This window comes from Apostichopus japonicus, chromosome 1 (assembly GCF_037975245.1).
Source record: "Apostichopus japonicus isolate 1M-3 chromosome 1, ASM3797524v1, whole genome shotgun sequence".
NCBI lineage: Eukaryota > Metazoa > Echinodermata > Holothuroidea > Aspidochirotida > Stichopodidae > Apostichopus > Apostichopus japonicus.
Window position 1 is genome coordinate 319989 of NC_092561.1, and position 17454 is coordinate 337442.

General features: G+C 35.9%; 1 protein-coding gene across 2 annotated transcripts in view; it reads right to left on the reverse strand.

The window, feature by feature from the left end:
- The window catches only part of LOC139968380 (uncharacterized), a 41231-nt gene extending 25847 nt beyond the window's left edge, over positions 1–15384 (reverse strand). Inside the window, exon 1 of one of the 2 annotated variants that reach the window (XM_071972619.1) lies at positions 14711–15384. In XM_071972619.1, coding sequence (XP_071828720.1) covers positions 14711–14780 — 70 coding nt within the window. In that variant the 5' untranslated portion in view covers positions 14781–15384. The remainder of the gene's footprint in view (positions 1–14710) is intronic. The other variant, XM_071972623.1, reaches the window with a different exon arrangement.
- Between the last annotated feature and the right edge of the window lie 2070 nt (positions 15385–17454).

Consider the following 17454-nt stretch of genomic DNA (forward strand, 5'->3'; position numbering starts at 1 on the left):
AATCATGTCAGGTTCAGTGAGTTTCCACGTATCATTGCATGCTTTAAACTTCGTTAGCATATGCGTTCAACGGTAGTACTTTCTCCGTAGCCGTTGAAAAACACTACTACCTTTTATGGCAACAAAATTTGACGACATCCAACCATGTGTATAGCATTGCCAGTTTCTGAATAACCCTGTATTGCGTACTACATTTCCTGTTTTTAGCCCTGATAGCTTTCATTTGTCTTCGAATAGACACATTAAGAGCCGTTATTATCATTCCAATGCTTCGCTCGAATGCCATTAAATTCCTAAGCTGTAAAGAACACTGACTGACTTCTTTAAAGGGATAGCCCTGCAGTGAAAGAATTGCATTGCAAGAGAAATCTCCAAATGCTCTGCACTGAAGATACTAATACGGTCAAGGGTGCTAAAACAACGATTGTTATGACCATAGTGTACACATCATGTAATCTCAATGCGCAATACCAATTTCAATTCATAGTACTACGCTCTCATGAAGCTTTCATTGTAAAGTATAGGAAAAGGATGACGCAAACTTTGAAGATATATCATTTTTGATAACAGAGGATCGAACCGATGAATAAATAAATAAGGAACATGTTCTGCCCTACGAAGCTTCACAGAACTTTGTTATCCATGATCAAGAAAAGCAGAACGTCAAAACTGAACGCAAGAACCAGACATTGTATTCTGGCATGTGTACTTGTCCCATGATGTTATTTTGTGTTTTGGCATACATGATATGGTGTTCTGACATACATGTGACTGGTGTAAATTTGCTGTTCTGACATACATAGAGAGTGTTCAAGTTTACATAGTCTGCTACATGTCATGGTCGTGACGTTGTGTTCTGATGTGTCCTTGATTAACGCCACATATACCACAAAAAGCTTACATTATGGCGGTACTACCAAACATAAATCATTGTTCCTCACATAACGTTTCCGATAATACTCCTCTAGCCAATCCCTTTAATTGGCCACAATGTTGTCATCTTTCCCTCTACTTCAAACATGCAACTGTGTAGAATTGAATTCAACGAGTCGTCTATTTCCAGAAAGCAAATACAATGGAAGAGCGATTACCCTGTGTAAAGTTGACATTCATTACGATTCTGGAAGATTTTACGCATACAAGGTACTGTCACTTACTGTCTTAACACTAATTCACAGCCCGGTGTTATTAACTCGAATCACCGATAGTACGCACGTTAGCCTTCAAATGACGTTGCTTTAGACAACATATGCCAACTCGAATGGATATCGACTTAAATGCAGGAGTAGAAAACTATCTCAAATTTGATTTTTCTTTTTGTCTCCATTAGTCTCAGGCTCATGGCTCTCATAATATACAGCACAAACATTCAAAAGAAAATTCAGCAAAAATCAAAACTTATGTCAAAACATGTAAGAGAGAAGAAAATAAAGAGCCCTGAATTTATTAAATTTCATCAGTGTTGAATATACTTCAATAGTATTAATTAGATTCGTCTGATGACTAGAGAGTCATTAAAAAACAGTCAGGTTTGTACATTTTTGGTATTATATTTTCAACCAAAATTATATAAAAGGTAGTTTGTGTCCAGCAAAATGAACGTGAAATGCAGTAATCGTAACTCATAGTAAGACCCAAAACAAAAAGAGGATATAAGTGACGCATTTAAAACTGGAATGTAACCGATGATCACCGAAGCAAGTATACGATCTCGTAAATATGCAAAAAGGGACTTACGGATTCACACGAACATATTATCTGTTTCTCGTCAAGCACAACTTGTTTTCATTCAATCTTCCAACAGGAAAAGATTCAAATCATTTCAAACTGGTATCATATCGTCTCAATAGTTAAATATCTCAGAGAACTCATTATTATACCTAATAATTAATATATATATATATATATATATATATAATTACATATATATATATACCAACTATCTTGGCGTAGGATGTGACAACATGTATGTTATCATTTTCTATAAGGAAATCATGACACTGCACTAAAAGTTGCATCTTAACCGTCCCAATGTTAGGACATTTTTAAAAATTGTAATTTCAAACAAGGTTCACATCAGAAGAGGGATGTGTGACACCTCCCTGATCGAACCAGATGTCTTCTTATCATTTTGTTTATCAAGCTGGTGTGAGGGTAATGGGTTGGAGAATTCAGATTGTAAGTGTACAGGTTTTTATTAACCGTAGGATATATTTGAACGTTAACTACTTCTTTCACTTGATGAAACTGTGTCAAGTGCCATACAGTAATGGTCAAATCAGATATAATTGTTTACAAAATGGAATTACCCAAAAAAGGCCTGTGGAGGTCCATATTTTGATGCTCAAACTGAGAGGAACAAATAGAGCGACATATTGCTATTCCTGGAATGAAGCAAATTGAAAGCTTTCAACCAACTTCGTGAGGATCCTAGTAAACAATAAGTGGATTTAAATCTAAAAGTCAATGTAGAAATGTCCAGCTACCTCTTACCAGCAAAAAAGATTAGCAACGTATTATCAGTGTGATTATATGGCCATGGACAAATTCAAGATAATTCTTAGCTAATTAAAACTTATTTTTTTAATAAGCTAATAATTGACTTTTCAATGAATACATTAGAAATAAAATTTTGCCAACAATTGGGGACTTTCTTATTGGATTTTTCTTAATAAGTAACTATTTAAATTAGAAAAGGGCATTTTTTCTGAAAGCTTTAACAAAGAACGCAAAAGGTCACTTTTATTTCATGAAAAGGAGCAATTGTGAGGTATTTACCCTAAACTCTTTTCATATTCTCACTTTGAATGTTAACAGAGTTGAGACAGCTTGTGTTAGGTGATGTTAGAAACCTTCAATATTATATTGCCTTTGAATTTGCTAAACCCTCCTATTTTACCCTGGTCATTAATATTATGTGAAATGCTGGGCTGAGTTAATCACATATTTTAATGTTTTTTTATTTTCTCTTGCTAACATATTTGTGAGGTTCAAAAACTTACGAAGGTTGGAATTAATTGAATTTTACAATATTTATTACAGTGCCCAGCAAATATCCGGTTGACATTTCTCGAGCTCATTGACAAATATTAATTAAAATTGGTCTTATTTAAAATGAACTGAATCGCAGTGCGTTCAGTTGAAGCACTGTTATACTGTTTTTCGATGAAATATGTAGCAAACTGCAACATCTGATGTTAACACATGCACAAGAACACAAATGTGGGTGACAGATGTGTATGTCATCACATAGATGTTTCGTGCATGTAGTTTGAAATGGAGGAATAGATGTACTCATAAGCTGTTAATAGGTTAACGGAAATTCTTTCACAATTAATGAGCAACGAATTAAGAGAAATCAGATGGTTCCAACTATTCGTGAACAGTTTGCTGAATAATTTCATGAGAAACATTTAAGAAACCTTAAAATATGTAATTCGTGTTACTGCAACGTAACTCATCAAGGAATTTTGTCATTACAATATGTCGTTGTTGTCTTTGTTGACAAGGAAGGACTTTCTTTGCTCTTTGCAAATAATATTTACAAATTACAAAGTACTACAGTTCTCGTTCCGTCGATGCAAATCGATTTTCCGCACTGCGAAACCAAAACCCCGTACGCAATAACACAAAGAGGCAGCCGTTGTCCTGTTCAATAACATTTCAGCACTTTTCATTCAATCAATTATTGAGAATGGCCGGAGGGGTGACTGTTCTTTCAGAGCAACAGTGTCGGTTCAAACAGGAAAGTTATGCAGTTATGGAAGTTACATCAACCTTACTTCCGCATTCGTGGTATTTGACAATACACAAAGGTATGTTGGAAAAAAAAGTCGAAAAATAAACGTTAATGATTATTGAAACACGGAGGTCTGGTGTAAATATACTAGGTATGTAGGATAAATTACAAACGGAGAGGAGAGGTCGTGGAGTGGGGTCGTGGTGGGGTGTTGGTGGTGAATATATGAAACGTTTGTATTAAAGAAGAGAAAGGAATAACCGATTTACAAGATTTACTTTCCTTCGGTTCAACATTTCCATGATTAGCTACCTGCATACGGTTACCAACAGTTTATATGATTGGATACTCTGTTAAGTATATGCAAGTACAAAAAAGCACCCCCTTTACAATATCTTAAGTTCCCCGATATGGCCCTTCGTAAAACTCGCCATTCTTATACACTTTTTCGAAGGAGGAAGAAAAGAGAAATGTACGACATAGCTTCCCACTTCCTAAAATATATATCTTATTTTCCATCAATAAAAAGAGACTTAATGGGAATTTGCCAGACATGTCTTGGCCTCTCTAAATAATAAAATGGTTGGGTACATGACATCTCGCTAAGCAGCGATCTGGAATTTATGAGGTACTTTCAATTTTAAAGTTTCAAAAAACAAAAGCTTGTCTCAGTTTTTAAGCTGTCGAAATGTATAAGTAACTGTTAAACTTCACAAAGAAAATTGAAAACAAATTTGAAAGACTCAATTACCAATTCCACACTGCATTCTATTATAATGTTTTTCAATAACCAATGAGTTATTATGCTTATCCATCTGGCAAAAACTTGATCAGTACAAGTAATTTGGCCATTGGCATTGAAATACCCCTCTCCCAAACCTTCCCCCCTGCATTCTCCAAAAGAAACAAAGAAAGAAGGATTTGCTGATCACCTCGCTACAATAAGTAGTTTGTATAATAATAAAACTCAGCATATATGAATACTTGGAACGCATCTTTTTATTCTATCAAATGTAAGCTCCAATATTTAATTCATAACAACTGATAACATCTTTTACACGAACTGACAATTAATTAGCATACTGGCTGTCCCTCATACGCTCAGCTGAGTAATTCACTCCGCAAATCAACCAAAATCATGCTTGTTTCGATCTTCCTTATCTTAAGTGACATTTACCAGTCAACGCCACGTTTGTTTTCAATTTTCGTCACCTTCATTTGTCATCATTATCTGGTCGGCACGTTCTTTCCATGCAAAACACAAACAAACTAACATACCACACTATTACCCCACATAATTTGAGAGTGTTAGAAAACATTTGAAAGAAGGGAAATGATTAAGGTGAGGTTCAGTGGCTATCCGAGAAAATAATCCATCTTTTCTATCATGACATTTAAATATATGGGGGCGTGGGTTGTCTTCTGTGCTTCACTGGTAAGACTGAGTTAAAATGATTGAGATAATAAAAATTCTAGAAATTGGAATGGCTTGACGAATTTGTGCCAAAATATACGTCAAAAAAAGAAAAAAAAACATTTTGAAGAAGGACCATGTATGGGTCAAACGTTGTTCGAATTCACCAGATGCGAAGTGTGAAAACCTTACAAACTGGATGACTCCAAAACTAAAGTTTGGATGAACTTCATACTTTGTATGTAGCTCCACCTTTGTGAGTAAAAGACTTGTAATGTTTTCTGTGGATGTCACAGGTCATCTGAGCTCAGCAGAGTTTAAAGTATGAAAAGCAGAATAAAAGTTTTAATACTACCCGCTGTACTTTGTAATTCTGTGATTTGTTCGTACAATGTCTATTAAATTCACTCAGGTTTAAACTTTAAATTTGATTAAGTTTACTACAAATGTTAAAAGACTGTTATATATTGAAACGTAATTTTAACCCACTGCAGTTACTTCGGCTACAGTACTCTTCCTAGATTAGATTAGATCAACTTTATTAAACCACGAGTATAACACAGGATATGAGATACAAACAATAAAATATGAAAACCTAAAAACGTACAGTATCAAACAATTGTAAGAATATGAAAACATAAGACTTAAAACATGCAGTAAAACAATATACAAAGCTCAGGACAGTGGCAAGAGAGTACAGTCGGAACAGAAGAAACAGTCAGACGAGATCTAACGTTGAAAGTCTTCATTATAAAGTTTGATGCATTGTGGAATGAGTGAGGAAGAATGTCGATTCGTATGAGACGGTGGGAGCCGCATCCTTCCACTTCTAGGAATAACCGCTCTGTCGAAATATTGGTGGAGTGGGTGGCTATCATCGCTCATGATTCTATATGTTTTCACTCTCAGTAGTTGGTGATATGTAGTAGGCAAAGTTGGCTGATTTGTCCCGAGCAGACGACCTGCTTGCCGAATTGGTCGAACCGCACCTGGTGATTTAAATACTCTGTCCAGAAGTAACTTAAAGAGAGGTTACCAATTAATAGGTTCTACGACAACAAAGGGCCACTCTGTTTGAGTCCACACTTAAGTTAATTGATGTAAATTAGAAGACTGTAGTTAAGAACAGAGAGCTGCCACTTTCTCCTCATAGTGTGGCAGTAGTGTATACCCTTTAAAACTTCTTCTAGAAGAAGTAAGTTACTTTTGGAAGAAACAGACTCTGCATGCAAAGTGTGGTAAGGAATAAAGCACTGTTGCGTAAACTCGATTGTGCTTATTATTGGCTTTCAGAGAATCAGAGTAATACATTTGTACGAAACATGAGTTGCATAAACTTGGATGGACAATATAGAACTTAAAAAAATAATACATTGGTATTGAGAGATTAATTTCTCGATTAATAACTTTAATTTCATCCAAAGGTTTCCTTCACAAAACCGTTCCTTGCCATTGAACACGATGGGATGACACCATCAAATTTCTTTCTTAGATTAGAAACTAATGATGGAAATTCAAGTACGGGCACGAGCGTTGGAGCGTCAATTCATGCATAAAGACGTGATTCATTATCTTTATTATCTTAATTAATGAATGATATTACCACAATTTCTCGAATTGTTGTGTGAAAATGTTTGGTTACCTAGACAAATGCATGCAAGAGATTTTCTTCGAAGTTTCTGTTAATGATTTTTATTTGCATTTCAATAGGTGTACCATGTTAATAGGCATTGAATGAGTCTCCGTATGGGTTGAAGTAAGGGTATGATTCACGGATGTATTACCGTAAGTTTTTTTTTGGTAACAACAAGTCCACATGTTTACTAAAATAGCCCCATCATTTTGCAAGCATTCTTCACTTTCCTCTCAACATACGTGTACCGGAGAGTTTTTTACACAATGAAAAGCAAGCCGATAGCAGGTATTTGCATTACAATGTTACCCTGAATAAAGATGTCTCCTTACAAGTTATATAATTTGCCAAATGCAATGTTGGTTTAACCTCAACCAATACAGTTTCCTCCAGTGAAATATTGTCTTTTTGTCTATCACGTACTCACATCATTTCCATGTCTAAACACTTTTATTTATGAAAAAGCAATGAAAGAAATAAAAGCAGAATAAGAATAGAAAACACATAAAATTGGCAACACATCACAATCTAACCTATCAAAGGAATTCTCATTACAAGATACTGCCGTTAACCGCATGGGATGAACTCGGCTTTATTTGAAATGTTGCCGTTTTGGAATAATTGAACGTTTTGGGCAATGTATTGTGATCTGTCTGCTACCAGACTGCGACCTTCATTTAAAGAGAAAAAAGTGTTTACCATTTTTCCTTCTCAATTGTGTTCTGATTATGAAATGCTATTTATAACGGTGGTACGTGTGCGTCAGAAACGAAGTACTCGCTAAAAATCACACAGATTGAGCTGATAACCTATTTTAAGGAAGAACAACTAGGCAAGTATTTCACAAGACATTGATCAATGGAGTCATCACTATGAAGGTGAAGTTCGTTGATTGCTAACAAATTACATCTTGTTTACAAGGAGTGTGCTTCCCTAAAAGGCTTCCGTGCTGTGTCACTTTTGATCCAGAGCCATCACACCTTTTCAGGATAAAGGAATAATTGGTAGATGAAGCTATAAAGTTTTCTCTTTTAGTTTACCCCACGAAAAGGATAGAAGAGTTTTCCTAATATAATAATAAGTTATGCTAAAGTTGTCTACCTCACGAATGGCAACAACTGTTTGAATTTATAGTTTATTCTGGCAAAAGTGCAACTGACAAGTTATAGGGGAATTCAGTTTCGTGCGAAAAATGGTAACTACTAGTTTGCTCTTGTTCATTCCGCCAGGTTAATGCTCGGCTCACTTTGCACGCATTGTTGTTTCGTGTTGTTTCCACGATGACGTAATGCTGTGGGTGTTATTGTTGTGTGCTCGTTGATGTACCAAAGACATAAACAAGGAAATAATGAATTTTGTTACTCATCTCTGAGGTTGACGGATGACTTTAGCTATAAATTAAATGTACATCGTTCAAAAGCACTATCAGTATAGGTTTACATTTCGATACCACCTATGATTTTTTTGAACTTTAAACATCTCATGCTAGTCAATTTAAAGGCCGTATCACTAAATATATCACCTGGACCAACGGGTCAGATTTTCAGATGCAACACAAAGCTTGATAGGAAACCATACTTGTAGGGATATGTTTCTAAAAGTGAACAACATAACTATACAGTGAATCATATATATATATATATATATATATATATTTATATATATATATACATATATATAAATATATATATATATGTAGACTTGATATATGTATATATATATAGGTCTATTTACTATTTATAGGCTATATATATAGGCTATATATATAGGCTTTATATATGTATATATATATATATATATTTAAATATATATATATATATATATATATATATATATATATATATATCCTTCTAATATTCGTATGCTCCGATCTATGTGGAAGGCATGACCGTAATATGGCACTATTGTCGAACATGTCAGAGCTATGGCGCTACGCTGGATCGGTTTCAGTGTTATTATACCATACTTTCATAGGGTCTTAATAGCTCTTCAGTATGATCAGTCCGGTAGTTTTCAAGTTAAGCCTATATTTAGTAAGAGCAAACCATGACTTTCAAAGCTTGGTTTCTGTAAATCGCAATTTTGCCTTTTGCGGTTCGTCTTCCACCAAGAACAATCTTCAAAAAGTACAATGATGTTTCCCTCTCGACATCATATGTTGTTGTCTGCTCCTCATTTTGGGATTCTTAAGTAGATCTCTAAAATAATTTACATCTTGTAAATAAGGATAACAAGCACAAGCATTCCTTTAAGTTCTCTGACAAATTTTCATCCTTCAATAGACCGCTGATAGTTGATAGCCTAACGATCACATGTTACACCGATGCATTAGCCTATCCAGTCAATTGCAAACTTGAACAACTAATCGCGCGTGCAAGCACAACCCTGTCGATTGTCCAATGTGTAAAATGCACCTTTTGTGACAGAATATCAACTCCAATTTGAAATCGTCACACGCCGCGACTTCTGTCTATTTTATTTATACAATTTTGACCGATATTTTACCTTATGCCCTTGAAAAATCTTTCAATCCAACCTTGCATTGTGTAATTTAAAGGAAATGAATGACGACGGGGCCAGCCAGCTGCGTGTTGTATATACTTTTGAAACAGACACTGACCGACGATATGACAATTAAGGCAGATTCTGCAAACATATTGTTCTAATTCTTCGCAATCTGTTCAGTGTTCTAGTGGTTGTTGTTGATAGTTTTTTTTCTTCTAATATACTCGCTATATTAGCAATGTTAGTTTGACCATAACGGTCATGCATGGCTACACGTAAGCTCAAACCAATATTACGTGCATATATGATCAGTCTAGTAATCCAATAAATTTACAATTTATTGACAAACTTGAAGATAAAGTTGTGTGCCCCCACGATGCCACTTGACAACTAATAATGAGTTTAATATGGAGTATTGTTTCACGAACTTCTGACTATAAATGTAATAAGTCGTTGCTGCTATTTTTAGAGTTGAAAAAGTATGGGTCATGAAAGAAGCCATTTTTTATGATTTTGTTTTCCAACAAGCTATTAAATATTTCAATAAAGGTTTTTTTCGCAAATTTTCGCTCTCCCTGCAGCAATGCAATCGTCTATTAATAGGTTTCCATGTTTTCCGAGGTTACCGCAGGTAGAATATCAGCTCTATCGTTTGTATTTATTTCTTCTCACATCGCTCATGCTAGGATTTTCGGATATCCGGTGATGAGATATTTGTCATTTATCTTCTTTTTCACACCTACAGTCGTGTTGGGTAAGTTATTGTCTATCTGGAAGGATTATATTCCCGTTTAATGGTTTTTTTTTTGGACGAGCATTATGGTTCGGACTACTTAAAGCAGCCATAAGAGTTCACTTTGCCACAACTTGTCTTTATATCGTACACTCAATCGTGTAAGCATAGAAATGCAAAGTGACTAAATTGTAATCGATTTAACTAATCGTGCCAGGTACAATGAAAGTAGGGACGGCATTCAAAGGTCTGCCAAAATGAAACAATAAAACATAATACATGTCTTGTACGTAAAACCATTTCGATGCTAAACGAAGTAATTATAAATCACTGCTTAGGTCGAAATTCCATTAACCTCTTGGCTAGATTAAGGGGTATCCATCTATGGCTTAATCAGTACAAGTTAAACTAAATTGCAGCTTTATGTTATCCGACATTTAAATTTAAATTTCTGTAATTAAGTTTCCCCGAAGACCCAAAGCAAAATATATATATTGACGTAAGCGATTTTTTAAGCGTTCAATGTTACAATAAGTGAGACATATATACCCTTATCAGATAGAGGTTGAGGCCCCTAGCATATCAGGCGCGTATCCAGGGGGGCGTTGGGGGCGCGCGCCCCCCGGGTAAGAAAAGAGGAGAGAAAAAAAGAGAGAAGAAAAAAGGGGGAAAAGAGGGAAAAAGAGGAGGAAGGAAGGGAAAAGAAAAAGAAGAAAGAGAAAAAGGAAAAAAGGAGGGAGTAGAAAAAACGGCAAGAAACCGGGAAGAGAAAGAGGAACAGTGACATAATTACAGGGCTGATCCTTATTTTATACACAGGGTAGCCAGTGACGGGTCGATGATTTCGGAAGGGTGTGAGCCTCACCCTACCCCTTACACCGACAACTCCATTTTGACGATTCCATTTTTCCTCTCTCACTAATGTATATATATATATATATATATATATATATATATATATATATATATATATATATGTATTTATATATATATTTATATATATATATATAAATATATATATATATGTAAATATATATATATATATATATATATATATATATATATATATATATATATTAATAGACCAGGATCTATATGCGAACTGCACTAGACATATGTCCTTCGATGCAACACTGCCATCCAGAGATAAAATCTTATGCACTCCGACCTGAATGCTAATTGTTACCCCAAACCTAGTATACACTCGTACAATGAATCTAAAAATAAATTCCGCATGCGATTGGAGAATTGAGCACATCTCCTGTGAATATCATGCAGTAGATCCAAGGACGTATCATGGACGGGGGGGGGGCGCACCATCACTTCTTGAGATTGTTCCCATCTGCATGAAAACGCTCGCCCCACAACCCCTACGCCCCACCCCTCTTAACACTTCCCGATGAGTTACGAAACTTAATTATAATAACCTTCGCCCGTAGGCAAGTCCTTGACAAAATCCGGCAACACACCACTTCATCGATAACAAGACTAGTGGTCGGGTTGTGTATTAGTGACGTCTAGAGGTCGTGCACTGACCTAAATGGAGTGTGACCAATCCCGATTTTGCAATTTCCAAAAATCAGGCCCCGAAAAATCCCAAGAAATCCCAAGGACATTGTACTGTATGGATATCTAGCAATATCCAGCGATATCTAGGGATGAAAATCCCAGGATCTTCCCTAAACTGAAGGCAGATAGAGAATCGAAGCCTTCAGGTGTGTACTGAACTTGAAACTGTGCGTCTTTCGAAATGAAAAAAATGTGGGGCATTGCACAATAAACAGATCGAAGTTATTTATTTCAGTCTCATTTCAATAATCCGAATTTGTAAAGCAAACAGCAGATATCACATCATATCAGTGTGCATGAAAATGGCGTTCCAGGATGAACAGCGTCCAAACCATAGGCGCAGATCCTGGTGGGGACAGCGGGACGCGTGATTGAACTTTGGCGCAGTTTGATCCAGCATTGTGCAAATGACATGCAGCAGTTCCCATTTTATTATATTTTATCCACAGTTGTTAAATAAAGGACGGAAATCGCATTTGCGGCAGTCTATAATTGTTTTCTGGGAGAGGACCCCAGACCCATCGTATACAAAAGTCTACTTGGATTATTTGTCCCTGATATTTTTTTCTGCAGACGCCCATGTATTTCCCCAAACTAAATTTATAAGCCATGAAATCTAAAACTTAAGGAGGTTTGGAAGTATCATTAGGTCTGGGAAGTGCTATTTCCGGCGATCTGGGAGGTTATATTTGCCCAAAAAAATCGTACGCTACGCGCGAACCCATGGTCGCGCTCCGCTTTGATAGTGTCAGAGAACAGACACGCGTCCCCACCATTATCCAAACTGATCTGCGCCATGCTCAAAGCTGTCGATGTATGTAGTGCTCGGTTTATGAAATATCTGGTATTTTTTTATTTCCTTCAACGAAGTTTTATTGTAGCCGTTATAAGAGGTTTTAATATTTATACACCAATATATTAACTGTGTCTGAATTTTGGAAAATTCCATGACCAACATTCTTCATCATACTTCCCTCTACTCGTGCAGTTTTGACCGGTCTGTTAGGGGTTGAAGGAGGTTTTTCTATATTGGTTTTCCGTAGATGAAATTTTGTGCAACTTTATGGTTTTGAAGTGAAATTATTCACGAGAAATGTTAATTTTCAAATTCTGAACAAATAATGGGCTTAAAACCTTGAAAAGTGGGGCTGGCGGGTAATGTGGGCTGCGACGTAGAATCACCTACAAAAGCAATGATCCACGGGAGATGTGATGAGGTCGAACATGATGTGTGACTGGTGACAATCTTCAAAAAGATTATACATGAAAACAAAACTATTTGGAAATACTTGGTTCTTAGGCAAAAGTGTACATCTGGTTGGTCAGTTTCAAGCCCGAGAAGTGCCATTTCCGGTGATCTGGGGGGTATCAAAACCAGAAATTTTATTGTACGCTGTGCGCCAACCGATGGTGGCGCTCCGCTTAGATAGTAATTCGCGCCCCCCGGGTTAGAAAATCCTGGATACGCCCCTGCATATAGTTATATCGGTGTTCTAATAATTTCTCTAATGGGATAGCTAGGTACCACTGTATTCTTGTCTTAACTTTATTCAGTGCAGTTTCGTTCTTCCTACTCGGTGGTGTTTATCACTTGTCCACAAAAGGAGAGACATTTCGTTCGTCAAGAATTATTGGTGGGAGTGGGCTTGTTATGGTTACGAAGCATACCCGATATTCTACTACGTTTGATTCTGAAAGATATGTATTCCAATTAATATGTTTCAATAAAAGAGCCCCGTACCACCCTCTCCTTTGGGATATTCGGTGGCACAAATAGACTGCTTATTATCACTTACTCACAGAGGAAAATAATATTTCTACAAGAAAAGTAGCACTTTATGAAGTAGATAAGAAAATCAAAAAGAATATTATAATATGATGGAAAACTTTGAAGAGCGTGTGCCGTGATGACATCACAGACAGTCGGGCAAAACAGGTTACATTCAGTCAACTATATTTGAAGATAGAAACAAGGTATTGAGATGAAGTTTTCAGTTGGAAAGTATAGAAAATATTGTTTTATATTAAAATAAGAGTTTCATTTGTCTCCCAACGGAACATCCCTTTATTCTTGAAGGTACACATGATCTCGCTACTTTGTAAGATACCTTTCTCAGACAACATTTTACTTTCTTATGTCAGTACTCGTATGGACACAAAAGCTATGATGGTTCCCTTGTTTCCAAGAGTCTCATTCTTGCTTCGCTCTCTACAATAGTACATTGTATTCTTCTGTACAAATATTTAGAAGCTGTTTTCATAAACGACCAATAACGATCTTCATTCATTAATACAATCTGTTCACTACTTTTTTGAGTATATTATATTTCAATCTCATTATGTAAAACTGGACGTTGTAAGCAATTAAAATAATGAATAATAGGATTACGGAGGACAAACTCACTAAGGGAATAATCAAGGACATTACAGAGTTAATAGGCCGTCCATTAACTTCGAGTGGAGATGATATTTCAGAACCTTGAGCTCAACAAGACCTCAGAGGCTTATGCGGTAGTCTAAACATTATAAGAATATGCTGCACTCAATAACGAACATAATGATATTTTACGAAGTCTGAATAATAACGCCAAACATATGAACAAGTATGATTCGAGAATGTGAGATCAAAAGGGAAATGTTTGTGTAACTATCGCAGTAAGTTCTTACTTTATTTATATCTCTGGTTTAAGCAACAAGTGCACTTCGGTGATATCAGAGGAATACTTGTATGTAGCCATATTATGGGTTATTGAAATAATGCTCTGTCTCTGAAGGCCAATGTCTCTGTTAGTAAATTGGAATACGTTTTAAAACGGAGTAAACACTTACGTAATCATGAATAGGGGTACTGATATCGTCAATAGTGAAATGGCTCAGTAGAATGCCAATATCTGTCTTATTATATAATAAACTAAAGAACAACTCGATGTATCATGCATCGAACCATTAAAATCAGGTTTTTTTTTTGTACTTGGTGAACCAAGGATCTTATATATCAGTTACGTCTCAGAAAAACAATGTACGAGATAATATCTGATTTTTACACAAGTACAGAGTTGATATTTAAATTCAGATGTAAGCCAAAAATATAATCAATATAACAATGTATTAACTTACCTGGTAGAGGCAAGACAATCACACAAAGACAAAGAAATATGGAAAGGACCCATTGTGACGTTAAAGACATCCTCGTTGCTAAGAAGAAGGAAAACAATTTGTTTTCAGGTTAAGTAAAAATAAGCGAACCACACAGCAACATCGGTCGCACAAAGGAAGGTTCATGCCAGTCTGTTTTGCTAGGTTTGAAACAGATAATCCTCACAACAAGAAAAGAAAGAAAACGATCAAGACGGACCGATCGTAGACGATTCGCTTACTTCAACTAAAAACTAAGGGCATCAAGCCTTGATGTCGGTTTGCGAAAAAATTTACTCCATTTACCAACACGTTGAGAAACTGAAGAATAGGTTGAAGTGCCGGCTTAGCGCTCCGATTAATAAATGCTAAATTTAGATAGACGAAGGCAATTTAACCAAATGCCAATACTATAAATTGCGTGGGTAGCGCCAACGCCACAAGTCTTTATATGAGAAGCATTTCTGTACAGAATTTATGCATGATCATTCAGAGTGATAAAACCATGATGTGTCATACACTGACACCTTTTTCTGGTAAGAAAAAGGAAAAAAGTAAACGATGTACATTACTTTTTGTTTAGAAATTGTAGGGAAACTTAATATGTAGTCATTAAGGTAAGCGCTTGTAATGAATTAAAATGCCTGCTACTTAATAGCTTAAAAAGCAGAATTTTTCTCTTAGCAGGAATGTTATAACGTTATCAACGGCTATCTTTAGGATAATCGCCCTAACGGTCGCTGATATTTTATTTGTTTACAACGAAATTGAAAACAAAAGTGAATGTTTAAGCGCAAAAGACCTAGTCTTTGGTGTGGCAATTTATAAAATGCATACTTTGCTGTCAATGGTTTTGGACGTTCGAGGGTAATTTTTATTATGAATCGACAACGCGAATATAAAAATATACATATACTTATATATAAGTATATATATATAAGTATATATATAAGTATATATATAAGTATATATATAAGTATATATATATATAAATATAAGTATAATATAACGAAAATCCACGTTTACTCCAAAAGAAAATATTATTAGAGAAAACCAGAGAAATAAGATATGACTCATAATTGACAAATAAGGAGTAAGTTTTAGAAAATATATTGGAATTTTCGGTCCCCCTGGGACCTTCGTCAGCAATACTTAGCAGTCGAATGAGAAGTACAAAATGTGACACAATGAAAGTATGACGCTAGATAAGTGTAAGTTGCAATGATGGAATTAAAACCAAATAAACCATGACTATACAGGAAGCGGATTAAGGAGCAAAGAACGGATTACATATGCTTGTAGAACTGGTAGTTGTTAAGGGGTCCCAAGTCTTTGTTGAGGCCGGTGATGTGAGACTTAATACGAAAGATCCAATCGATTTCTTTACGTTTACGTTCAGTAGTTGATTTGAAGTTCGAGGCAATTAAAATACATTTTAGGTTTTTTAGAGAATGACCATGAAGATTGAAATGTTCGGACACTGGGAATCCTGCAAAATTATCACGAATCGATTTTTTGTGATTATTAAAACGTAAGCGGAATCGGGAGCCTGTTTCACCTACATAATTGCCCTCTTTGCAAAGTACACAATAGAAAATGTAAATAACATTAATAGAATCACAAGAGAGGGAAGGGGGTCTAAGACTAAAGTCAACATTGGGAATCTTGACCACGGTGCCTGGGGTAATATGGGGGCATATTTGGCATCTAGGTTTACCGCAAGGAAAATTGCCTGCGGAGGTGGAAACTGAGCGGGGGAGTCTGGGGGAAGTGAGAAGAAATTTAAGGTTGGGGGGTTGACGAAATGCTAGCATGGGGGGTACCTTAAACGATTCTCCTACAGACTGATCGTCTTGAAATACAGCAAATTCCTGTTTGATGGAGCGAATGAAAGATTTGATGAGGGGGTTGTAACTGGTAACGAACGGAATGCGTGTGTTGGGACTTTTAGACTTGTATTTTAATAAGTCCTCACGGCTCAACTTGTCGGCCCTGGAAATACCCTGTCTAATTAAGTGAAGGGGGTATCCGACGTTCAAGAAATAACCAGTTAATATGGATACCTGGTGTTTAAAATCACATGGGTTGGAGCAAATGCGTTTAAGTCTAAGGCATTGGCTGTAAACAATAGAACTCTTGAGATTATGTGGGTGAAAACTATTAAAGTGTAAATACATATGAATATCAGTGGGCTTATAATAGACTGAGGTGGTTAAGGAATTGCCATCCAACTTGACCAGAACATCTAGGAATGAAATTTGATGTTTGGAAACTTCGACAGAAAATTTAATGCTGTCATGAAAAGAATTAACATGATCAGAGAAAGACTTAAGAGATTCTTCACCATGTGGCCAGACAAAAAATATATCGTCAATATATCTATAATAATGTGATGGCTTAAGAGGAGAAGTGGATAGCATTTCCTGTTCTAATTCGTGCATAAATATGTTGGCGTAACAAGGTGCCATCTTAGTGCCCATAGCGGTACCATTGATTTGTAGATAATATTTCCCGTTAAAAGAGAAATAATTATTACTTAATATGAAACGTAAAATGGGACCAAGATCATCACCTAAAGTGGGGTTGGTGGCATGCTCACGAAGAAAATTTTGACAAGCGATAATTCCCTCATCATGAGGGATATTAGTGTACAAAGAGGATACATCCATAGTAACGAGTAAGGAATTAATTGGTAACGCCTGAATAGTGTTGAGAATTCTCAAAAA